This window comes from Leopardus geoffroyi, chromosome C3 (genome assembly GCF_018350155.1).
Source record: "Leopardus geoffroyi isolate Oge1 chromosome C3, O.geoffroyi_Oge1_pat1.0, whole genome shotgun sequence".
NCBI classification, from domain to species: domain Eukaryota; kingdom Metazoa; phylum Chordata; class Mammalia; order Carnivora; family Felidae; genus Leopardus; species Leopardus geoffroyi.
This window is the reverse complement of record NC_059338.1, coordinates 75,077,234-75,094,150: the sequence shown is the minus strand read 5'-3', so window position 1 is coordinate 75,094,150 and position 16,917 is coordinate 75,077,234. Positions and strand designations below refer to the sequence as shown.

Here is a 16,917-nt window from a genome sequence, read left to right as displayed (position 1 = left end):
ATCCAATTGTGGAAGTTCATTTAACCAGGGCTCTTAGGAGATGAACTTTCTACCCAGGCAGTTTTCCAACTATGAGAATGAAGTATGTGATGGTATAAATTCCTGGGGGCAGAGATAAATATTCTGCAATAAAAGGTGCCTTCTCAGCAAGGGAGGGACTTTCCACCAGCCACCTGGCCCAGACCAGCAGTCTTTAACCTGCTATAAAGTAGGGAATGATAATAGTACACTCTGCTGACCTGGGCAAACCCACTTGGCCCCAGGCTGTTGTCTACAGGGTTTCCAGGCAAAGTGCAGCTCCATGGCTCCAGGGAGCTTCAGGCACCACCCTGAGTGTGGGTGCCCACTTCCCTCCGGGGTGCCCAGCTGCTCTGATGAACACAGCTGCACCCTGTAGCAGGTAAGGAACACCAAGCTGACTAAATGTCATATTCAATGCTGTAGCCATAAAGCATGAGGCTCCACATTACTGTTATCATTGGCAGAAAGGCTGGGACGTCTTGAGGTAGAAATCCTTGCAGGGGAGGGACAGGGCTGATGCAAACCCAGCTCCTTCTAGAGCAATGGAATTATGAGAAATGATTTAGGCTCGTAAAACCCTGCGATAAACAAGGAATTGAATCAATAGGTAATGACTTCTTGTCATGTCCTTGACTGTGAAAAAAGCTTTCTCTTGTCAATTAAAATCAGGAAAGACTTTCTACTACTACTTTAAAAAATAAATAAATAAAATGTATAACTTTCTATCAAGGCATCTCAATGTGTACAGAGATTACAAATCTCAGGCTTCTGGAAAGGTCTTCTTTTCCCTTTTGTTTTCCTCCCTTGCTCTCAGACATGAACTCTGTTTTGTTTGTTTGTTTGTTTGTTTGACATCACCCAAGTGTTTGGAATGCAGGAAGTGAGGAAGAAGCTGATCACACAAATGCCAAGCTTCACCCTAAATTAAGACAAAGGCTTGACACAGAGCCAGGAAAAGGGTCCTCCCCACTCACTGCAGTGAGACTGTTCTTTCTGAAGCACAGACCTTACGCATCTGTCTTGCTCACAGCCTGTCCTGGCCTCCACCATTTAAGGCCCAAGGCCCTTGGTCAGGTACCTGGACACCTAGTGGTCTTGGCTCAATCTCAGCAGAGGGATGTCTCGCTTCTCAGGGCTCTCGGCACTCATGGACAAGATGGACAGGTTCTGAAAACCATCTAAGTCTGAACCCAGATCTGGTCTCCTCCCGGCCAAGGGGCCCAGCAGCGACCTTCACCTCCCTGCACCCATACCCTGGCCCTTGCATTGGCAGGACGCACACCCAAGCTGCCTGACTCTGCCTACGGCCCCCTGTTCAGAACACGAGAGACAGCCCTGTGTGGGGTTAGAGGTCAGTCTCTGAAATCAGCGAGGACTGGATTTTGCATTCCTAGAAAGACACTGACCTTCAGGGTCTCAGGCTCCTTACATGCCAACCTACAATGCAAACGGTACCAACCTCCTAGAGCAATTGTAGAAGAGAGAGATACACACCCAGCATTTAGCACAGCCCTGCACAGGAGAACTTTCTGTGAGGACAGAAATGCTGTGTATCTGTGTCATTCCAATAAGACAGGCTCTAGCCACATCTGGCCATCATGTGGTTGGAACGTGGCTAGTGGGACCAAGGACCCGAATTTTTAATTGCATTTAATTTTAGTTAACTTAAAGTTAAATTGACACCCATGGCTGGTGGCTGCCAGACGACAAAGAGGATTTAGCACATCGCCGGGCACACAGTTCTCAACAAATACTGCTGCTGGCCTCATTGACACTAACACACGGTTGTTCAAACAAAAACCCCCACAACTTATTGAGATCTCCAACTCCCCATCACCATTTTTAAAACGCATGCACATTTGCTTCATGTTTTTACCTTGACCAAGAGATTTATGTCCCCTGGAGACAGTAGAGAAGAAGGCCCCTGCCAAAGTAAAAAGAAGTCAATACGGACACACACAGGCACGTGCACACAGTGTATCCCATTCTAGCTCAGACAGTGTAAGGGCTTCAAAGTGCGCCCCATCACGCAGAACTCATCTGTGCCCTGCACACCATGCAAAAAGCCCTGCGTATGTCCCAAGCCGAGGTGGCACGGGAAGAAGTCACCATACAGGCTGTCAGTCCTAACCAAGTCTGACTGACATCAGCCTTTCTGGTCCCCAGTCCCCTTCTGCTGGCCCGTTCTCCTGGTGGGCTCTCCTCCCTGCCCCCCTCAAAACCTCATAGGTCATATGGGTGCTGTGGAAGGCAAAGGGAGGCACTATCCTGGATTCCCCAGACGGGTAAGAGCCGTTGCCATCAGTCATTGACAACCTACTATGAATTTAAAGCCACTTTTCCAGCTCTCCCCAGTGAAATCGCATTCTAATCCTCACCCTTCATTATGGGTTGAAGGAGTGCTAATTCTGGGAAGGAGTTCTCATTAGTCAGGGGTAATTACAGAGCCTCTGAAGGTATGTACGTAGAAGTCTGCAGGTCCCCAAATTTGCAGTCAAACCCACCAAGATGGAGTGTGCTGTGTGAGGATTATGGCCAAGGTGGGGTGGAGGCTGGGTTCATACTGGGGTATAAGGAACACAGCTGGAGGGAAAGCAATGCTTAAAAGGCAGACACTGAAGAAGAGAGAATTCTTAGGTAGAACTGGAGTAGAGGGACATGGTTATTTTGCAAACTTCTAACTTCTGCAACGGAGAAAGAGTGCCAGAGAATCCAGTCTCCAGGGGAAGGTATCAGATTTTCCTCTAAAATATGGGAAGCCTGCGGCCACAAGTGAACATACACTGCTGAATTCTTTTGATTAAGTCTGTGTTCGAGTTTATGAATTATGAATTACCTCTACCATCCTGGGGACGCTGACACCAATACCATTTTCCAGGCTACCAAACCCCTTTCCCTGACCCTCCAGGGCTCCTGCCGCACCCTGCGGCTAACCAAAGCCATGTGTCGGTGGCACCACATACGTTTGCCCAGGATAACCTTGGTAGTGACTGTGGATGGGTGTGGTCTCCCGGGCTCCTGGGTACAGGTGCTCTATCAACCCTCTGGACTGTGACCCAAGGTGGATACCCAGGACAAAGGCTGGCAGACTCCGATTTGGAGGTGCCCAGGCAGTGCCAACCCCACAGGCAGAGCTCACTTTGAGTGTGGCTGCTACAACAGAAGCCGAGACCTCCCTCGTTCTGAGCGAGACCCTCTGCAGGAAGGCCTACCTCTGCAATATTGTTTATTAAAACTTTAATTTAAAAGCGGAAAGAGGTTTTATCCTGAAGCCTTACATTTTTCCCTGGGAAGTTAATACTGTTCAAATCGGGACATGTGCATGCTGCTGGCATCGCATGAGCTGCGATGTTTCCATGGAGTCATGAGAGCCCCCTGCGTAATCAGTCGGGCCACACCAGACCACACAGCCAGGCAGACTCACAGAGAGACAGAACAGGGAGCAGATGTTCAGTCTAGGTGCAGCGTGGCCTCGGGGAAGAGTTTAATTAATGCCTTGTACCCTCTTCCATAAACCTCTCGGGGTAGGTCACGTAAGAACAGACAGGAACGGGTCTGTGGGGTGCAGTGCCTTCCGAGGGTGGGCACAAGGCGCTTAGCCGTCTGCCAGGCTGGCCTCTGAGGAGTCACTCACACATGGATCATTCCAGGAGTGCCGGACAGGTAGGCAAACAGACAGTGGGAAGTGCTGAGGCCAGTCTGAGCCCTCCTCGCCTCCTCGTGTATCGCTCCACCAGCTGCCGGGGACGCAGGCTGGAAATGCAGGACTGACCCGTACAGGGGTGACACACAGTGGCCTCGTGTCAAGGTGGGACAGTGCCGTGGTGCGATTCACAGATCCAGATCCCCATGGGGTCAGGCCAAGACTGCCGTTCCCCCACCCTGTCCTGCCTCCCTCGATCCCACGGGCTTCACCCTCAACCCATCCGCTGCCCAAGAGTCCCCGCTAGAGGCGCAGAGAGGGGCCCAACCCTGGACGGGGATGCCCAGCACAGGAGTCCTGTGGGTGCAGCGCCGAAGTGCTCTGGGACCGTGCAGTAAAGGCTGAACTCAGCCAGCCAGGGGCGTCCAAACCCACTCACTCTGACCTTGCCAGTTCCTGACGGGTAACCTCGACGCCCTCACACTCCTCACCTGGTAGGGTCTGGGTGAGCTTCCCTTCTGGGCGACGTGCCATGCTTTCCCCGAGCACCTGCTGCCCTCTGACATCCGTGCGACCCCAGGAAACTGCTGGGGAGTGAAGTGCTGTCCCCACAAGCCCTCCAGGGGAGACACACTGGGAGCCCTGTGCCCCGTGCCTCTGCATCCCCCCGTGCTGGCTGCCACCTGTGTCCTCCCTCCATAAGGAACAGTCGTCACCGTGAGTGGATCTGCCTTCCTGAGTTCCAGGAGTCCTCCCGGTGAATCACTGAGCCTGAGGGAGCTTGGGGACCCCCTCTGACCAGCAAGAGGAGAGACCCCAACAGCTACTGGGATGTATCTGGGACCATTTGTGGGCAGTGCATTCAGCGAATTTAATGGTGATGAGAAACAGACCTATTTCTTCTCCCTCCTCTATTCTCCCCTTCCTCCCCCTTCCTCCCTCCCTCTCTCCCTCTCCCTCTGCAGGTGACCAGCTATAAGACAGTCATGCTTCTGCACATTGCCAGCAGTCTGTGTGCTGGCTTAATTCTCTTTGCAGAGAGGTGTCAAGGGCTAGATTTGGCAGAGGTCATTTGAACCCCCGTCTAGTCTCCGGCCTGAACCTTACTCTCCCCTCACATCATCGGGGCCTTGCACTGGGCTAATGACGTGGCTTCTGCAGGGCTGACTTCACTGCTGCAGAGCTGGCTTGGGCAGAGGAGGAGGGTGAGTGAGCGGTCCCTAATCTCTCACATGACCTGTCATGTGTCGCACGGGTACGGCCTCCAGAACCCTTCTGAATAGACCAGGATCCCCATCCAGGTCTCCTCTGTGCCCAGCACCCCAGGAGAGGGTGTGAAGGTTGCTGGCACCCACAGTGGCCTCTGAGCCCTGGGTGCTTGTGTGAGTCCTCAAGGTCAGACTTACAGGACACTCACGCTCTCAGGTCCAGCTTGAGCTGAAGCTTCTGGCAGGTGAGCATCTTGGTTTCAGAACCAGACTTATGATCTCCCCCTTGTGACCTCAGAATCCCCAGCCCTGATGCTACCCTCTCTTCCCTCCTGGGTAAGGTCTTTCAGTGGATCAGTGGACCAGTTTCTCCCGTGTCTGCACTGCTGCCCATCTGCCTGGATCGCTCATCTTCACCACTCCTTTCTTGCAGGGCCCCCTCTACCCCATCCAGTGGCTGGGTCACTTGGCCAAGCCTTTGGGCTTCTCTGCCAACAGCAACATGGGGGATATACATGATGCACGTGAGGGAGCCCACAGGAGCCTTGGGCTAGACCGCCAAGGAGCCGACGTGCAGGACCAGTCATTTCCCAGCAAGTGGGAGCCATGGGCTAGACCACCAAGGAGCCAGCACGTGGACCAGCCATTTCCCAGCAACCCCATGGCTACCACCATTTCCATCATATAAAAGGGGAACCAGATGGCGCTCACATACTGGACAGGGGCAGGAAATGGGCCAGTTAGGAATTTGCAAGGTACAGTGGGGTCCATTTGCCCGCCCCCAGATCCACTCTCTACCCTCTGTCCTACTCAACAAGCTGAGGCTGCACCGTGAGGAATGTGTCATGGGGCTAAGTACCTGCTGGCCTTGGCTAAGGTGGACAAGGAGAGCCACCTTCAGGAAACTGGAGTTGGGGAGACCCTGCTCCCATGCTGGGCCGAGCTCTCTGGCAGTGGCTTTGAACCCACAATGACAGCTCCAATTTGGCAGCCCTTCCCCACCCTTGTGCTCTCACTTGGTGCTGAAAACTGGGGTCAGGGTCATGGCCATGTCGGCCTCCCACTGTGGCTTATCTCTGGGCTCCCCAGCATCTCAGATCAGCCCCCCGCCCGTAGCTCTGTGAGAAGCCCCTCCTTCAGCCTCTCACACCATCTGAGTTGCGTTTTATTCTCACTGGAGCCCTGACTTGAGAGTCAATATTCATCCAGAACAGTGAGATGACATACTGGTTTGCCAGGAGGCCCTCTTTCTCCTGGATTTCCTGGTACACCCTAAGAGAAGAAAGACATGAAACATTAACTGTGCTAAGCTCATCATCCACAGCCACTCTGCTCATGGCCCCCCCACCTCTGTATCCGCCAAGTGTAACCAGGTTGAAAAAAGTCACCCAACCGTAAAGACTGGCACCAATAAAAAGGCATGGTTTGCAACCTCAGCCGAGCACTCGACGCTTCCCAGAAAGTATTCAACTGTGGCAAATATTTAGAATATGCCAACCCTCCTATGACTCCTACCCAAAATGCAAAGCTGCAAATGGCTCCTGCACACATCCCACCATCCTTCTCCAAACACAGGTGAAAGGGCCAGGTTGGAGAGCAGGAATGGTTCTAATAGCACGTTGAGATTGGGGCAGGTAAATGAGAATATGTGGACAGGCTCTAGAGTATAACTTCCTCCTCTGCAGTGGAACCAAGGAAGGGAAGGGGAGGGTGACTGATCGTCCCTGCCCATAGTGAACTGAAAGTATAGATGGAGAGATGCATGTCTAAGAGTAAATGCTACCGCTTAATGGCGCCAGACATCTTTGCTTCATAGGAACTCATTGTTGCCAGCCTACCATCCGGTCAGAGGATGCAGTGAGCAACACCCATGTAGAAGACACATGGTCCCTATCTTCTTAGAGCTCAGATCTATCTGAGCAGAAGCCAGACAATGGATACTAAGAGATGACTACCATCGTCACGATGTCAGAAGTGATGCACCTTTAGCATCAGATAAGGGAGAAAGCCCTTGCAGGGATGGGTCAGGAACAAGTCCGTGGAGAACAAGTCCATGGCACTTGACTTGAGCAGATAGGACCAGGTAAGGAATTGACCAAAAAAAAAAAAAAAAAAAAAAAAAAAGGAGGCATTGTATGGGATACTGGGAGCTAATGAGGTTCTGAAAGCATAACACAAAAGCATAAGGAGTAAAACTAGACAATACAAAATCATAGGTCACGATCAACCTAGGTCATAGATCAAAAATCTAAAAATGTTCCTGGGGAAGGGGCAGGGATTAGTGGAGAAGCACTATTCCTCCGGGGGTTCCCTGGTCAAGGGGAGGCTGGGAGACAGTGGAGGACGGTGGGCTTCCAGGGGGGTCCATAAGAACCCCAGCTGAGTGGGTACCATTTCTCATTACTTACGTCCTGGCCAGCTGGTCCCTGGGGGCCGGGGAATCCGGGTAAGCCTCGGGATCCCTGAGGAAAAAAGAAGGTAAGTCACTCGCCAACAGCTTAAGCAAAATCAGGTCCCCCATTCCTTGGCAATAGTTGGTTCCCATTGTACAAATGGCCTGTTACTATGAGGAATCTGATATAATGCATGTGCCAAGATTCCCTGCTCAGTGATTACTCATTTCCCCATTGCTGTGGAAGTGGGAGTGTCACACACGCGCGCGCGCGTGCGCGCGCACACACACACACACACAGAATGCTCTGGAACACCTTCCCTGTGAGCCCTCCTTCTCAGGCCCAGGAGGAAGGCCCCTTCCTTGAGTGGAAGGGTCACAGGGTCAGCTCCTGCGGTGAGCGCACCGGGGCTCACCCCTCTGCATCTGGTGGGCTGCTGGCTGGCTGTGCAGTGTCCACTATGTAGAGGACATTTATTACTTTCTATTAGAAAATCATTCCCATTCTGTTGAAAATTTCTGGACAGTATCAGGAATTCTCACACATATTTTTCACTGTGGCTCTCCCTTCCTGTGGAAACCTTCCTTAAATAGAATCAGCTCTCTGTCCTGGCAGGTGCCGGAACTGTGCCACACGGAAGCTCAGGAGCAAACCCTGCCTCTCTGAGGACTTCCCAAAATGTCCCCTTCACATCGACCCCTCTGTAGGAGCCCCATCCGCCGTATCACCAACCCTATTGCTATGCTACATTAACTTGTTCTGAAATCTGATGGCTATCAATTAACTGCTCTGAGCCTCTGTTTTCTCATCTATAAAAAATGGGTATAAAAATGCCATTTCTCGGTTCAGAAATCACTGAGTGCACAGAATTTTCATGCAAAATATGTCATCATTGGTGCTAATATGCAGCTCCTCCCGCTCTGGGGGCAGTTTGTAGAAATTCACATTTTCCTGGTAAATGCATGCATATGCTTATCATCCATGGTGGCCACTCCTTAGAACAAATGTTTATGGAGAGCTTTCCTGTGGCTTCACCGCATTTAGTCCATCAGAGCTCCACAAAGGCCCATGGGTCCTTCATGACCACTTTATGGATTAAGAGAGATCCCCCCCCCCCCCACCCAACTTGATCAGGATAATGTGGCTGGGGGTGGTGAAGCCAGGACTCAAAAGCAGTTCTGCTGGTAATTAGATAAAATTCGTCAAGCCATGCTGTCCTTCTGTGATGCAGAGATGCCAAAAAAGCAAAGCCAGTCTCATTCTGCCCAACTCAGGCACACACACACCGGATTCGATGACCACCCATCCCCTTCCTAATCTACCACTCCAGAGACTGGCGGTTATTTTCTAGAGATTGGAACTGTTTAATGTTAGGGGTTTGCAGAAACCATTTCATTTAGCAGCCCCAATATAAAATTGCTTTAATTAAAAAAGAATTTCTCCATGAAGCCCAGCCCTTCATTTCACTCATACTGTACCGGGGGCCCTTTGTCTCCTGGTGGTCCAGAGGGTCCCTAAGAAACAAACAAACAAACAAAACAAGTAAGTAAAGTCAGAAGGAAATACCGTAAACATACCGTAGCTATGATTTCCAAGCCAGGTCTTCACTGTCCTCGAAGGAGTAGCTAACTGCCCCCTGGTGTTAAGCCACAGTCACACCTGCTCACAACACCTGGAAATGCCACCCATGGAGATCGTCCTGGAACTTTCTCCATTTGTCCCTGAACAGGTACCACCTTATCCTGGCACCCACTTGGTTCCTGACACTGAGCTTATCTCTAGTTTGGACCTCTGGTGCAGGGTGGGAGCCAGCATCCCAGGATCCTCGTGCTGTGCTTTCGTCTTGCTTGGGACACGCTGGGGGCACACGCAGGGCCAGACTCCCCAGCATGGCCTGTTTTGGCTGATGCTGCTGTAGTGGCCCCCACCTCCTAACAGGGGATGTTCCCCACCCTGGTCCGCCCTGCTATGAGTGCATCCAGCTTAGGATTTGGCTTCTGGATATTGCATCTAAGATGTGGCCACTGATTAAGGCATTAATGTGTGGTTTCAGGTCCTCCCGTGAGCGGAACCCTCCCTTGTCCCGAATCTTCCCTATGCTATGCTTCTGCGTGGAAGAGTGTGCCCTGCTTTTCTACCTGGACACATTCTTGTCACACTTCGGTTCTCAGTTGAGATGTCACCACCTTGGAAAGCCTTCCCCAGCTCCTCATGGGATGCTCATTAGAGATGTCCCCTAGCCCCTCCATGTACCCCATCCAGGACAAAACGCTGGAGACCAGCCTCACTTCTCGGCGGCCTGTCCTCCCCGCTGAATGGCTGAGTGCTGCGTGGTCAGGTGGGTACTGAGCACCTTGCTCGGCATGGTCTCTCCAGCACTCAGCACAGTGCCCCGTGGCAGTTACGGCAAAGTACAGCAGAGCAAATGGGACTCCATCAAAATGAACATTTTAGAGTATGGGAACTTTGGAATCAGGTATAATCACGCTCACTTTTCACTGATGATCAGAGACAGGCCAGAGGAGACTGGGGCTTGCCCAAACCACACCGGGAGTCACTCGACAGAGGGGTTAACACACCTCCTGCCCAGTCTAGCGTACCCTGCATCTCTGTGTGGCAGAGCTCAGGAGAACTTCCCAGATATTCCCAAGAGGAAGAAGGATTGCACATAAATGCATAGGTTTCTGGCAATATGACAAGCCAGGTAACCTTAAACTCTGCTTATTAAATATGTCCCAGATGGGGCGCCCAGTTGGCTCAGTCAATTGAGCATCTGACTCTTGATTTCAGCTCAGGTCATGATCCCAGGTCATGGGATGAAGCTCAATGCTCAGAGTGGAGCCTGCTTGAGATTTTCTCTCTCTCTCTCTCTCTCTCTCTCTCTCTCTTGCTCTCTCTCTCTTTCTCTGTCCCTCTCCCTAGCTCATGTGAGTGCTATCTCTCTCTCAAACAAAAAGTCATTCCAGAACTACCTGATAAAACAGAGGTAGCATCCTCTTAAGTGCACTGAAGAAAGGAGGGGGAATCTCCAGAGGCCTACGGGCAAGCAGGTAAGTCAAGCAGATAAGACAAGAGACCTACTTCTATTGCGGGTCTATTTGCCTCTGAAGCCACTTTCCCTGCCTTACTTCTCATTGGTTCCGCCATGTGTCAGTCAATGTATACATGGGCCAACGCACACACATCTGAAGTCTATGCTCTTCCAAGTAGTTCTCTACTGAGACTGCACTCATTCCTCAAGGAAAGGACCCAGGGACAACTGATTACCAGCAAGGGGAACACTGTCAGGTCACTTCAGAGGCACCCTGGGTTCTAAATGAAACTCCATGACCGACCTCAAGCACTTAACTTGCTCATTACATTGAGCTCCAAATTTCTCTCTCACGTTACTTCATATAAAATCCACACGTGAAAGATGAATTCTGTTGTCAAAAAGGCGTTCATTTCAAATCTTAGCTTTATCGATTATTAGCTGTTTGGCCTTAAGCAAGTGACTTTGTCTCTGAGCTTTGGTCTCCCACGCGGAATGCAGAGCTAGATGGCCACCTTGCCTTGAGTGATCAGAAGTGAAAACAGATGCTCTAAGTAGAGAACTAAGCCATTCAGTGCATGGCCCACCCTCACAGCTCTTTTGTCAGTATACGTTCAAGAAATTTAATGAAAGTGTTGAGGAGGACGGTGTGTATAATAGCATTCTTACACGTGAAGCCTAAGCATGTTTTCAACAACCACAACCCTCTTTTCCAAGACTATGCCCTATGACATGCTTGCTCGACAGCCACTTTACCCCAACACACATATCTTGGCCTTTGGTACCATGTTCCACTAGAAGGAAACAGCTCCCTGGAGAAATGACTGATCCTGGATCTGGACAAGGAATGTACACAAACCTAGAGCACCTTGTCATTCCAAGAAGCAAGGACACGATCAGAGACTGCTAGGCTTTTGTCAAAGGTACTCAGGGTCAACGGGGATAAGCTCCTATTGGCATCGCCTAAGACAACCTGCGCATCAACAGGAAGAATAACCAAGATACATAAAAACGCATCAAATGTATTTGAATCCATGAGTTCAAAATTACTGATGAAAAACAAAAGCACCTAATTAATCATCTTTGTGAGATGCTAGGGAACCAAGTCATTATTTGAAAATAACTGAAGGGGAAGACTGGAACATTCCATATGTATTGTACCATATGAATTGTACCACTGAGTATGCAAATTATCATTGAGGGGCCTTTCCTCCATCTAGAAGTATTCTAGCAGATCCATAAAAAAGAGTTGGTAGAGCAAGAAAGGCATCAATTTGCAACCCTTGATGTGCTAATTGATCTAAGCATGGGACATCAAAGAGTGTGAACATCACCACGAGAGAGACCACCAGACATCATGTGCTTCCTGATGGAAGAACACACTCCCTGTGAAGTCTTGCCAAAAACATCAAGCCTGAATCTGATCAAGGCTCTAGGCCCAATTACTGATGTATAGAAAATGCAGGCACAGGGCAATGTGTTAAACTAGGAAATTAGCAAATTCCAGACTGTGGGAAGCTCTATGAGACCAAAAAGTAAATCTTATTTCATCAATAAATAAACTGCAAAAGGAAAGAAAAAATAATGGAGGGAAGTCTACATATTTATAAAAGAAATTTAAAAAAAAATCAGCCAATTACTGTCTCTATTTGGGTCTTGATTCGAACAAAAGAGAACTACGGAAGCATGGCATTTATGGAAGAAATATGAACTTGGCCATTGACTGGATATTTGATGAAGTTATGAAATTGCTTTGGGGAGTGTAATAATGAAACTGTGGTTGCATTTAAAAAGTCATTGTCGGGGCGCCTGGGTGGCGCAGTCGGTTAAGCGTCCGACTTCAGCCAGGTCACGATTTCGCAGTCCGTGAGTTCGAGCCCCGTGTCGGGCTCTGGGCTGATGGCTCAGAGCCTGGAGCCTGTTTCCGATTCTGTGTCTCCCTCTCTCTCTGCCCCTCCCCCATTCATGCTGTGTCTCTCTCTGTCCCCAAAAAAATAAATAAACGTTGAAAAAAAAAAGTCATTGTCTTTTAGAAACATACCAAAATTGTTTACAGATAAAATGAGACACATCTGGGATTTGCTTCAAAATAATGGAGGGCAGTTGAGGATGAATAGGAAGCAGTGTCCTTGAACAGGGATCCTGGTTGTTAGAGCTAAGTGTGGCTGCGTGAGGCTCATTTGGCTATTCTCCCAAAATATTCTTTTGGTGTATCTGAATTTCTCCTTGATAAATATAAGTATACATATAGTGTATATGTATGTATGCATATGTATACTGTAACTATGTGGTCTATATGTATTATACTATATGCATATTATATACACTGTATATTATATACACCACATAATTATAAAGTATATATACTCAATAAGTGTAAGTATAGAGTGTGTGTATGCGTGTATATACACTATCTGTATAGTACACGCTATGTACTGTATGTATATTATACTATATGTATATTATATATACTATATATATGTATACTATATACTAAATGTATATTATACTACATGTATATCATATACATTATATATCACACATACTACATAAATATAAAATATATATGCTTGATAAATATAAGTATATACAGTGTGTATGTATGTGTGTACATATACTATAAATATACCATATACACCATATATACACACATATACTATATATACACATACATTATATATGTAGTATGCACACATAGTATACACACATGCATACACATGCACCACAATGCTTCTGTTATTTGCTGATAATTGCAGACAGTGAAAACTCACAAAACCGAAAGCCCCGAGAGGCTCTACATACGCTTTTCCTCTGCTATGCTGCTATGCTGACATCACTGTTTCCCTCCTTTGAAGGTTGGTCACCTCTCACCCCTTCTCCCCACTGATAACCTAACACCAAGGTGCAATTTTCTGCTCCACGGTCTTTTATCTGAACGCTAACGTGTGCCAGGCTCTGTGGTGGTCACGGAGGATGCCTACACTCAGTGCTCAAGTAAGGAAACCCACCCTTCTAATAACCAATGGGGACTCAATGGGTCTGGGTTGAAAGATGCCAGAGCTGCTGACGCCTGCCTGAGAGACTTGGGGGAGGCTTTACCCAGAGGGTGGCAGGGGAGAGAGGTTGGGGGAAGAGGCCGGTGGGCTTCACAGGCAGGGAAGGGCAAGCAGACCCCGGCAGAGGAGAAGTCAAGCTTTGCGCAGGAAACAACAGCTCCTTTCCTTGACATGGGAATGTCTGGTGGCTGCAGCCATACTTTCCCAGGGCAGCTGGGGTCTGCCTGGGTGAGAAGGGCCTGCAGTGCCCCTCAGGAGAGGCTTCCGAGTTACGGATGAGCTCAGATCCAGGCTCTGGGGTGGTGTGGGCACCCCAGCGGCTGGAGAAGGCCAGGCGGGGAGGCCAGGGTGGAAATCCAGGAGTGAGGTAGGAGGGAGGCCAAACCAGGCCAGAACAACAGCTTGGCCCACTGTAAAGGAATTGAGATCAGCCACAGAGATCGAAAGGAGAGCTCCCAACCAGAAGTGACCATGGAAACTTATTTTAAAACATTTTTTGGGGCACCTGGCTGGCTCAGTCAGTCAAGGGTCCCACTCTTGGTTTCGGCTCAGGTCGTGATCTCACAGTTCATGAGTTCGAGCCCTGCATTGGGCTCTGTGCTGACAGTGCAGAGCCTGCTTGGGATTTTCTCTTTCCCTCCCTCTCTCTGCCCCTCCCCTGCTCATGCTCTTTCTCTCTCAAAATGGATTAGTAAACAAGCAGAAAAATTAAAAAAAAAAATCTTTTTGTTTCATCAACCAAGACTTGAATCTAAACACCAAGAGTGGGATACTCAGTTCCTGGTCATATGCAGAGCTCTAGGGTATGAGGGGGTCTCGCCATCCACACCCTCCCCACCTCGCCCTGTGCACAGAACAGGATGGGAGTGTGTGTCAGTGAGCAAAGACCTGCACATTCCCTGGGCATCAGCTTTGGGGTAACTACTGAGAAATGCCCATAGTGAAATGCCTGAGAAATGTCCCCCAGCAGGGCCAGATAAGTGGCCACGTGGATGCACCAACTCCCTTCGAGGGAAACTGGCCAGCCTCCTTCTTGGGACGGCCTGACCTGAGTGGCTCTCTGGTTCTCCTACACAAAGGAACGGAACCAAACAGGCAGATAAGACACATGAACAAAACGCAATGCTTCTGTACAACCTGAAACCGACGTGACCTTGTGTGGCAACTGTACCTCCATAAAGAAAGGGGCAGAGAACAACCGCTAGCCTCCTGAGTCGTAGCTCAGAAGCCACGGTGCGCGGAGAAGACGCTGTCCCATGAAGACTCGCGAGCATGGACGTGTCACTATCGCTGCCCTGCCCGGAGCACGGCAGGATGCTCTGGGCCCAACCCTAGCTCCGCCAAGTCCCAGCTGTCACTTCAGGCAAGTGGTGTTACCTCTCTGTCTTCACTGGAACATGAAAAGGAGAACAGGACCCACAGGTCCTGGTTGCCCTGCTCACTGCTGCCCCCTGGAGGCCAACCAGCGGGTTCGCTGGGGTTACTGTTCTGCCACCTCTCAGGAGCTTTTATCTCTAGTCTTATTATACTATTTCCTAGATGATGGGGAGTTAAAAAAAAACTGTTAGGACACTGACACATTTTATTGCACATCATCAGCTCCATGCTTCTTTCTTCCATCAGGCTGTCAGCCTAACAGCGAGCCAGTCCTGACTGACATGCGACTCTACCTACACCAAGGAGGGTGTCGGTACAAAAGACTGCAGACGGGAAGGAAAGGTCGGGGGAGGATTTTTATGACATCAGAAGGTCAAAGGCAGGTGCCAGGTGTCATTACCAATGTTATCATGATGTAACCCCACGACACCCCTGCTGCCGCTACAGAAATTACAGGCACTTCACCCATGAAGACACTGACAGAATCAGAAGGCGTGGGTCTCAGGGAACACGGTCGTCAGCGGGAATCTCGCCCTTGCAGACCTCGAGCTCCTGGCTTCGGTGAGGTTCAGTAGCACTGTGATCTGCCCTCAGGCCTAAGCTGGATCGTTTTTAAGCGTTTAAAACCTTGCTAAAGGAAGATCAGAGGCAACTTGGAGATTAAAGGGTTTTTTTGTGAATGTCTTGAATCTAGAAGCCAAACCCCCCACAGCTGCTTTGCCACCCATATCCCTGTCCAGTGAGGTGCACAGGCTGGCAGGGAAAGCCAGGGCTCCCTTCCAGCGGGGTCGGCACTGCTCCCGGATGCCAAAGGCCTCAGAGCATAATGCCAGGGAAGGGAGGACGTGAAGAATAACTTATAAGCTGATCCGTCCTTAATGGGAGCGCTTAATGGAAATGGATAATCCTGCTCATCCTGCTGAAAGCACCGGGTGAGGTGACACAGGCGAAGAGAACTGCTTTGGGAGGATGTGGGAGGTGATGTGCATCCTGGCCCTGGCACAGGACGAGCTATGTGACATTGGCCAAGTCACTCCACCTCGTGAACCTCAGATTGTTAACCTGGAAAACAGTGATGTAGTCGAGCCATCAGCACCCCTCTCCAAATGCCCCCTCCCCCTGGCACCTGGCAGCATCCCGGGCTTTCTGGAGCCACAGGACAACTCTTGGCCTGAGGACGGGGCAGGCTGAGAGCTCCTGGGAGTCAGCCCCGCAGGGAGCAGCCTCCACCCGCTGGCCAACAGGAGTGGACACACACATACACCCCCGCCTTCCCCCCACATTGGAGAACAACTCTGCGATGCACCAGGCCTCTCACCTCTCCCGGGCTGTCAGCAGAAGGAAGCCCTAGTCGTCCACAGCCCAAGCCTGCTCGCGAACACAGTCTCCCTCACTTCCCTTCCTTCCCCCACAGACTACCCCCTAAGTAGTGATTTCTGGAGCATTTCCTAAATAAACTCTTTGCACTGAACCCTGTTCTCAGGAGAGGCTTCTGCAGAAGGCAGCTTTCACCCAGTGGTAGGGCACATTCACAGGACTGCAGGAGGTGGTGGGTACGCAGGCTTCTACACTGGGCACCAGGCCAGACACAGACCACTCGGCAAATGGCCCTGGTCCCGTAAAGAGGCAGCTGAGTCTCTGGTGAACCCACACCCCTGGCATCACCCCCTCCTTCACCTCCCCTGACTCTCAGCGCACCCCTGCATCCTCTGTGCAGATTCCCAGGTCATCAAGAGCCTAGGCAAGGGGCCAAAGACAGGATTTATGAAAATTCAGTACGCTTTCGTCCGCCACGGAAGCTTGTAATAAGTTGAAGAGGAAAGACAATAAAGAGTTGATTTATAGCCCCTTGGCTGCAGCCAGCCAATTACTTTTCAGGTGGAATCACTTAGGCATGAACATATTTCATGGCTTACTTTAGCTGGCTCTGAAGCGGGAGGTGGGGTGGACAATGTCCCCCTCTACCGACTGGCGTTCTGATTAAGGGCCTGACACGGTGAGCCCGTAGGGAACAGACCGGGATCTACAGAGACCTGCTACGTGACGGAGAGCCCTACATTCACCTTACAGCTTCCCTTACAAAAAGTTTTCTATTCTAGGGTTAATTCCTACATGAGGCAGAATCCTCACTCCAGATCAGGCCCCAGGAGAAGGAGGGTTTCAGAAATAACAACGCTTGAACCCTGTT

The 16,917-nt window shown here is 50.1% G+C and overlaps 1 protein-coding gene across 3 annotated transcripts in view; it reads right to left on the bottom strand.

The window, feature by feature from the left end:
* COL22A1 (collagen type XXII alpha 1 chain) overlaps positions 1-16,917 on the bottom strand; it is a 261,626-nt gene that overhangs the window by 61,883 nt on the left and 182,826 nt on the right. For all 3 annotated transcript variants that reach the window (XM_045453570.1, XM_045453572.1, XM_045453571.1), the window contains exons 41-44: positions 8,744-8,779; positions 7,281-7,334; positions 6,100-6,144; positions 1,898-1,945 (exon numbers count right to left, since the gene is read on the bottom strand). In XM_045453570.1, coding sequence (XP_045309526.1) covers positions 1,898-1,945; positions 6,100-6,144; positions 7,281-7,334; positions 8,744-8,779 — 183 coding nt within the window. The remainder of the gene's footprint in view (positions 1-1,897; positions 1,946-6,099; positions 6,145-7,280; positions 7,335-8,743; positions 8,780-16,917) is intronic.